The sequence below is a fragment of the Vigna umbellata genome, chromosome 5, assembly GCF_029865625.1.
Source record: "Vigna umbellata cultivar VRB3 chromosome 5, Vumbellata_1.0, whole genome shotgun sequence".
Taxonomy (NCBI): Eukaryota; Viridiplantae; Streptophyta; class Magnoliopsida; order Fabales; family Fabaceae; genus Vigna; species Vigna umbellata.
In genome coordinates this window covers 42,607,944-42,616,360 of record NC_142169.1, presented here as the reverse complement: position 1 = coordinate 42,616,360, position 8,417 = coordinate 42,607,944, and the positions used below count along the sequence as shown (strand labels likewise).

At 34.0% G+C, this 8,417-nt stretch overlaps 1 protein-coding gene across 1 annotated transcript; it reads left to right on the top strand.

Moving 5' to 3' along the window:
* Positions 1 to 2,894: 2,894 nt before the first annotated feature.
* Positions 2,895 to 7,779, top strand: LOC148198395 (uncharacterized). The gene is made up of 8 exons (XM_088116682.1): positions 2,895 to 3,069; positions 3,267 to 4,504; positions 4,621 to 4,810; positions 5,574 to 5,677; positions 5,789 to 5,891; positions 5,992 to 6,290; positions 6,798 to 7,103; positions 7,294 to 7,779. Exons 2-8 carry the CDS (start codon positions 3,275 to 3,277, stop codon positions 7,645 to 7,647), a joined length of 2,586 nt encoding a protein of 861 aa, XP_087972808.1. The 5' UTR covers positions 2,895 to 3,069; positions 3,267 to 3,274; the 3' UTR covers positions 7,648 to 7,779.
* The last annotated feature ends 638 nt before the right edge of the window (positions 7,780 to 8,417 follow it).

Sequence of the window (8,417 nt, the reverse complement as noted above, 5' to 3'; positions counted from 1 at the left end):
CCGGTAGCTTACCCATACATGTTTGTGTGTGTGCATGTGAGTGCGATGATCGTATAATGTGTGATGTTATACATGAGCACATGATGTTGCAGATGGTGTTGAGACATGATAGATTCGAGAGATGACGAGGGACAAACTTGGGATTATATTGACAATTATTACTTTTGAACTTTAAAACAATGTAATGAGAGTTATTTTATTTCCTTCGTTATTTTCATTGGACAAATGCTTAGAACTATTGTGTTTTATGCATATTTAAATGTTGAGGTTTTGAAAATACGTTTCCACATTATGTTAAAGTTTAAAATTTTACTGATTTTTGAATAACCCGTGACTCCCTGAAAATTGGTGTGTTACATTCGTGATTTGTTTTCTTATTTTCTTTTCTTGTCTTGTTTTTATGTGTACATGATTAATTGGATAAAATTAATGTTTGTTTTGTAAATACATATTATTGAATGTGTATTGATTTGTGATGTCAACATGAGATATTTTAACATGTATTTGACATATTCTTTTTATTCAATCGTAAGTAATTTCCATTTAAAAGGAACACACATTAAAATATGATTCATTTTAATTAATAAGATAAGAATTGAATATATATATATATATATATATATATATATATATATATATATATATATATATATATATATATATATATTAAACATTTGGCTTAATAGCTTATTTGGTCCCTATGTTAAGTGATTTTTTTTAGTTTAGTACGTGGTTTAAAAGTGCATACATTGGATCCCAAAGTTGTCAAAATTGTATGAATTAAGTCCCTTCTGTTAGATTGGCATAAACGGAGTTAACTCCCAACTGACGTGGCGAAGGAATCTGCACGTTTTCTTCTCTCTCATTTGCTTTTCCTACAATGCCCCAACTTTTTCTCTCTTTTCTATATCTTTATTAAATACTTTTTTTTTCTCTTTCTCTCCTTGTGAGAAATTAACTTTTCCTGCAATTCCCCAATTTGTCAAAATTATGTTAGACATTCAACACAAAACACTTCATTCCATTATCTGCACCCAAGCCCGAATGAGAATGAATGTTCCTTTTATTAAATTGAGCATACTGTCAACACTAGCACCACATATTCCCCATTAGAGTTAACAAAAGTTGCCACATGTTGTTAGAATTAAAAGAGCCTACGATCTTAGGTGCATGAAATGGCCTCCCATATAAACAACAGGATCAAAGATTATAATAAAACCTCCATGTACAATTAATCAGGACCACAACCTTACAAAATCATATCAGTACTACGTTTCATGCAAGGTAGTTTGGTCTATTTGTTCAAATTTTATATAAAGAAATATTCTTTAATAGCATAGTTACTTATCAGCAAAATTTTACATATTGGGCTAACCTTGTTTTCAAAAAGCAAAAGCAATTTCCCACTTTCTCTTTTTATGTAAAAACATTTTTAAGCACAAACAAACAAACCCAACAATAAAAACGGTAAATGTGTGTACTTTGGAGTTAGAGAGAATGGGCAATGGATTGTGCAGAAAGTTTTCACAACCCTTAGCAAAAAAGACTATGCCACAAACACCAAAATTACAATAATCCACAAAAGGTATGATACATAGAGTACCAAAAGAACTAATCAATGTTACCTAACACAAATGAATCTTAATTGTTGGATGATTGTAGGGCTTTAGATACCAACTTAATTTGCTCCCCAATCAGTAGAGAGTAATTCGCAAGTAGTTCCATCTCAGAATATTACAACATTTTCCACCTTCTTTCCAATTCCTTCCTCTTGGATTTTCCATAACCGAGGCTGAATCCCTTTCTTCTTTTTCGCCTCACAAGTCTCGAACTTCTTCTTCACCCGTCGAATCTTCTCCTTCGGCTGATGGCGGGAAACCTCCACGTGGAGTGACTTCTTAATGAACTTGTGGAAAGCGTGGCATACCTATAAGGCTCTTGTCCGGTCTTTGAGATGAACTCAAGTATATCCTTAAGAATGTCGAGCTCGTCTTCTTCGTTCCAGATCCTTTGGAACAACACCCTCGCTTGTCGATCAGACTTATTCCCGTCCTCCTCCGTCTTGTCGTTAGCAACAGAGGGAGAATGAGCCTCAGTTGGTTTCTTTTTCGTGTGTTTTGGCTCAGTTATGTGAGATTGTACATAAGATATTAATTTTTTTCCCAAAAGGAGACAGAGAATTTTTTTTTTAATAAAAATATAGAAAAGAGAGAAAAAGCTAGGGCATTAGAGGAAAAGCATAGAAGAGAGAAAAAAAATGCAGATTCCTTTTTCACGTTTGGGAGTTAATTCTGTTTCTGCCAATTTAATAAAAGGAAATTGATTCCTATAATTTTGACAACTTTAGAACCCAATATATATACTTTTAAAACCGAGTACTAAATTGAAAAAATCAATTAATATAAGAACCAAGTAAATTATTAAATCTAAACATTTCAGCAATAAAATAATAAAATGATATAATGTGAATCATCATATAAAATAAAACTTATCTTAAATAAATTATTTCTATAGCATACCAAAATCTATAATATATATATATATATATATTATAAATAAATAAAATTGTGTTATCATATAAAACTAAAAATATTATTATAGATTTAAAAATAAATATAAATATTTTTATTAAAAATTATTATTTTAGTTTAAAAAATAATTAAATTTTAAAAAATCAAATAAAAGAAATAGTTAAATTTAAAAAATTGTCCAGTTAAAAAATAAATAGTAAAAAATTTAATTTAATTATAAAAAAATTATATAAAATATAAAATAAAAATCCGAAATCTCTTTATAATAGTATAGATAATATATAATATAATATTTATAATAATTAATATAGATAATATAGATAATCACGTTATTTAGGTATACTACGGATTAATTCATAATTTTACAAATCATTCATCAGCATCCACCTTTCTGTAAACCTAAACCTAAGAACTTCTGCAAAACAACCGCCATCTCTCTCGTTTCACATCTTTCTTTCAAAACATAAACCTAACACATCTCTGCAAAGATCCATCGAGTTCTTTCACTCAACTTCTCGGTTCTCTGGCACGACCTAAGGTTCCTGTTTCTGGCTTGTTCAATTGTTCTCTTCTTTTTCACTCTATTACATAGTGTCTTCTATTGTGATTTTTGTTTCGTTTTCCCATTCACACTTCATTTTACAATTTTAAGCAGTTTGGCAGTGAAATTACCGCAATTTTGTGTATTCCCCGTGTTTTTTTATTGTGGATTTAACTTATGTTGGATTAAATTAGGGTTTGACATGGCCAGAAGACGCAGCAGTAGCAGCGAGTCGAGTGAAGATGATGGGAGGAGACGCAGTGGCTGCGAATCTGAGGATGAAGAGAGGGATAGGTATCGGCGTGGTGGTAGGAGTGGTAGGAAGAGTTCTGGTCACCGCAGGGATAATAGTGATGGAAGTAACTCGGGGGAAGAGATAAATAGAGCTGAGAGGGATGGTGTTATGGGGAGTGATAAAAAAAGTAGGAGTAGGGAGAGAAAGGAGAAGTCAGAGAGCTCAGAGGAGGAGGGTCAGATTGTGAATAAAAAGAGGGTTAGTGAAGAGAAGGGAAAGGATGAGAGGCTGTCGCAGGATTATGATGGACGTGGGGGGAGAGATGCTGAAGAAGATAGCCGGGGTGATAGGGCTTCTCGTCGAGTGAATGGTCAGAGTGAAAGGCGAGGGGAGAAAGAGAGTCATAGATTGCATCACAGGGATAGATGGCGAGGAGGGGAGGAAGGCAAGAGTAGAATTGTGGATCGCCGTGGACGGCATGATTCAGAAGAAGATCACATTGAGCTGACCAGGAAATCAGACGGGTATAGTGATAGGGATAAGAGGCGAAAAGTGGAAAAGGGTGGTAACAGACACTCACGTTATGATTCGGAGGAAGATGATAGGGAGTTGGCAAGGAAATCAGAGAGGGATAGTGATAGGAGACGAAGAAGACCTGAAAGGGATGATGACAATGAGCGCAACCACAGGGATAAGGGTGTGAGCAAGCAGCAAGAAGAAAGTAGGAAGAAAGAGAATGGAAATGGGAGAACTGTTAGAGATGCAAATCCTCAACGACAGACAACTATCCCAGGAGGTAACCTGAACGGTGATGCATCTAATTTGGGCAAGAGTGGAGGTGTTTACATTCCCCCCTTTAAGATGGCGATGATGATGAAAGAAGTTCAGGATAAAAGTAGTGTAGAATATCAAAGGTTAACGTGGGATGCTCTGAGAAAGAGCATAAACGGGCTTGTAAATAAGGTTAATGCTACAAACATAAAAAATATAATTCCTGAATTGTTTTCGGAAAACCTGATCAGGGGAAGGGGACTTTTTTGTCGGTCATGTATGAAGTCACAGATGGCATCTCCGGGATTTACAGATGTTTTTGCTGCCTTGGTTGCTGTTGTTAATACAAAGTTTCCCGAGGTGGGGGATCTTTTGCTTAGAAGGATTGTTTTGCAGCTTAAGAGGGCTTATAAGCGGAATGACAAGGTATGTGATTATTATTCTTATTCTGAGATCAATTTTGTTTTTTCTAATTTTCTTTTATTTCTCTTTTGCTATGCTTCTGATTTGTTTTTTTCTTTGTTTGTTTTCATCATTGATAGCCTCAATTACTAGCAGCTGTTAAATTTATAGGGCATCTGGTGAATCAGCAAGTAGCTCATGAGATCATTGCTCTTGAGTTACTCACAGTTTTGCTCGAGAAACCTACTGACGATAGTGTTGAAGTAGCTGTTGGTTTTGTGACAGAATGTGGTTCAATACTGCAGGATCTCTCACCTAAGGGTCTTCATGGTGAGAATCCTCAAACTATATGGCAACTGTGTGCTTAGGTTTTTATTTTTAAATGTGATAACGACTTTGGCATTTGTCTTTTATTGTTTCCTATTGCACTTCCTTTTACATTATAAACCCTTTTTTCGTCTGCTTGATGGTATTAACTACTCTAGGATAGCACGTTAGAGATAAGTAAATGATGCTCGGGTTAAGATTACCTCATCTGCAAAAGAGGGGCAAACTGGAATCAAGGGTTTTAAGATTCCAGTTGCATGAAATCGTGTAAGGAAACAAGTTAGATCAAAGGTGACTTGCAGGAGTGCTAGATAATATATGGATGGAAGAAATGAAAATTAATTTGTCTGGTGTCGTGAGTTGTTAAAATATGAAACTTAAAATAATCCGGTGAAAATATGGTGTACTTGTACAAATAATTGACAACATCCAATGATCACACACCAACACAACAATATTGATTGCCAAACATTTATGGACAGATAAAATTTATGCTTGAAGATTGCCGACAATTGGGGAAAAGAGTGCATTGGAAGGTAGGTGTAAGCAAACAAACAATAAATAAACCACACAACCCTTCAAGAGAAGGATTTAGAAGTGGACAATCTACTGATGAGTTCCTTATTTACCCTGTGTGGGGCAAGCAGTTCTTGTTTAAAATATCAAAGCTGTAATATTGTCGTTTATTACTAAAACCTCCATGTGAGAAAACCTCCATGTGAGTTTTCTCGCTCGTGGTTAGTAAATAAGATTTAATAATTTGCAGGTATCTTTGAGCGTTTTCGTGGGATTCTTCATGAGGGAGAAATTGACAAACGTGTTCAGTTTCTGATTGAAGGCTTGTTTGCAATAAGAAAAGCGAAGTTTCAGGTACTTTTTATGGTTTGTGATAGGAATGACACATTAACATAATAAGACATACTTTTGTAAATAAAGGAGTACTTTAAAGAATGTGTTACAATGGTTGCATTGCATTAATAGGGTTATCCAGCTGTTCGTCCTGAGCTAGATCTTGTGGAGCAGGAAGATCAGTTAACTCATGAAGTGTCCTTGGATGAAGAGATAGATCCTGAGATTTCCCTTGGTATATTTTGTTTTTGGAAGTTTGTATATGTATTTTCTTTGATTGATTGTGGTCGCTGGCCATTTTGATTTCTTTATATTCTATTTTTGTTTTTTCTCAGATATATTCAAGCCAGACCCCAATTTCCTGGAGAATGAGAAGCGGTATGAAGAGTTGAAGAAATCAATGCTGGGTGAGGAATCCGAGGATGAAGAGGAAGGCATGGATGCTGAGTCAGATGATGAAGATGAAGAGGATGAGTCTGATGAAGAGGATGAAGAACAGATGCAAATAAAAGATGAAACAGAGACAAATCTTGTCAATCTTCGAAGGACAATATACTTAACGATTATGTCTAGTGTTGATTTTGAGGAAGCAGGTCATAAGCTTCTGAAAATTAAGCTAGAGCCAGGTCAAGAGGTGAGATCGGAATCACTGCTAGAATTCATTTTCTTTTGCTAAATTATTACTAGCTGCCTTTTTCTTATTTTAAATATTTTAGTATGTCAAATTTATATATTTTATGAACATGGAAGAACTTTAGAATCTAGTTCAATATATTGAAAAATTGAATGCTCTCTTTCTTTATGTCTCCCCCTGTATAAACTCACTAATTTGCGAATTTGTATCTTGGCACTACTTGATCTTTTAGATTTGAATTTAGCTTAGTATCACCTCGGATCAAGGTTATTTTATTTTGTTCTTTTAGTTTTTATCTGATTTCATACTCTTTTATATAACCAGTGGATATATGTCTAGCTGTTACAAGCTTTTAACCATTCCAAGCATAGACTCTGTATCTATACGTAGTTACTCAGACTGAACATTCGTTTCCAGAATAGAATGTATTGTTCTCCATTTGTTTAAGTTATGCCTTTTGCTTATTTGAACTAATTATAATTTTGTATTTTTTATAATTTGTGGCAGATGGAATTGTGCATTATGCTTTTGGAATGTTGCAGCCAAGAGAGAACCTATCTCCGATATTATGGTCTTCTGGGGCAGCGTTTCTGCATGATCAACAAAGTACACCAAGAAAATTTTGAGAAGTGCTTTGTGCAGCAGTACTCCATGATTCACCGACTTGAAACAAATAAACTGCGTAATGTGGCAAAATTTTTTGCTCATTTACTTGGCACAGATGCTTTACCTTGGCATGTTTTATCATATATACGCCTGACTGAAGAGGACACAACTTCTTCTTCACGTATATTTATTAAGATTCTCTTCCAGGTATTTCAAATAGTCTCGTGCTTCTTTATGCACCTGCATTATTATTTCTCGAAGTTTGAATTGTCAGCTTTAGAAATATACTTATAATGAGACCTGGAAAATATTTTGGGCTTCTTGTCTTGTAGACTGTGTAAATTATGCATGCATATCTGTATGTGGAAGATGTTGATATCTGTTTATGATGTTGCAGGAATTATCAGAACATCTTGGAATCCGGTTGCTAAATGAGCGGTTAAACGATCCAACTATGCAAGAATCTTTTGAATCCATATTTCCAAAAGATAATCCAAAAAACACACGGTTCTGCATTAATTTCTTCACATCCATTGGTCTTGGTGGTCTTACCGAGAACCTACGTGAGTATTTGAAGAATATGCCACGTCTTATCATGCAACAACAAAAACAAGTTTCAGAATCTGAATCAGATGATGAGTCGGGGAGTTCTGCTTCATCGGATTCTGGTAGTTCAGACTCAGATTCAACTAGTTCTGATGAGAGTGACGCTGAGCATGATAGAAGACAGAGAAAGCGGAGGAGAAAATGAAGTTATTTTATTTTTAATTTTATAATTTTGCTTGTATGGAGATACTTTAGAGGTGGAAAAAAATTTGTACCAGGAAATGTAATCAAATTTTCGTTCAATTTTTTTTAAAAGAAGCCTTTATTCTGTAGATAATGTCTATTTGTTTTTAACAATGGGATCGTGACCTGTCATGGTCACATCGCAAGCCGATTTTCAAATACCTTAAAATGATGTCTATTTTTTGATAAACATTTCATATAGTGGCTGTGACGTGCTTCAAGGCCATAGATTTATACAATAGTTTTATTTTAGACACTTTCATACATCACGTCTTTTATTTTATTTTCATTTATTTCAATTGAATCTGGCATAATATAAAAGGTTATTTATGCATCACTTGTTCGAGAGGGTCATTAAATTAATGGTCAATTTGCAAAGATAATATTAATGTAGGTGGAGAAAAGAAAAGTATATAAAATATACACTTACTGGACCTAAGACACTTGTGACTTGATTAGGTAATTTGTAATTTTTTGGAAGATTTTAATTGAGAATTACGTATTTTAAGATAAATACACAATAATTACTTATATATTATGTATGGATTGAGTATCACAAGTATATTTTATAATCTTATTCTCATTTTTTAAAGGAAAAAAGTAACTATATATTTAAAGTAAAACATATTTAAACTCAAATGTGGAAAGCTTTGAAAGTTAGAAGGATCATGGAAATTAAATATTTGGATTCTTCTCCTTCTTGATATTCTCTTTTAGTCCTAATCTTATGAC

Bases quoted from the DNA above. Each gene is read 5' to 3' on its own strand.
- LOC148198395 (XM_088116682.1), top strand. From the start codon at position 3,275: ATGGCCAGAAGACGCAGCAGTAGCAGCGAGTCGAGTGAAGATGATGGG. The intron at 5,892-5,991 runs GTATATTTTGTT...GTTTTTTCTCAG, and splicing joins AGATCCTGAGATTTCCCTTG to ATATATTCAAGCCAGACCCC. The intron at 7,104-7,293 runs GTATTTCAAATA...ATGATGTTGCAG, and splicing joins TTATTAAGATTCTCTTCCAG to GAATTATCAGAACATCTTGG.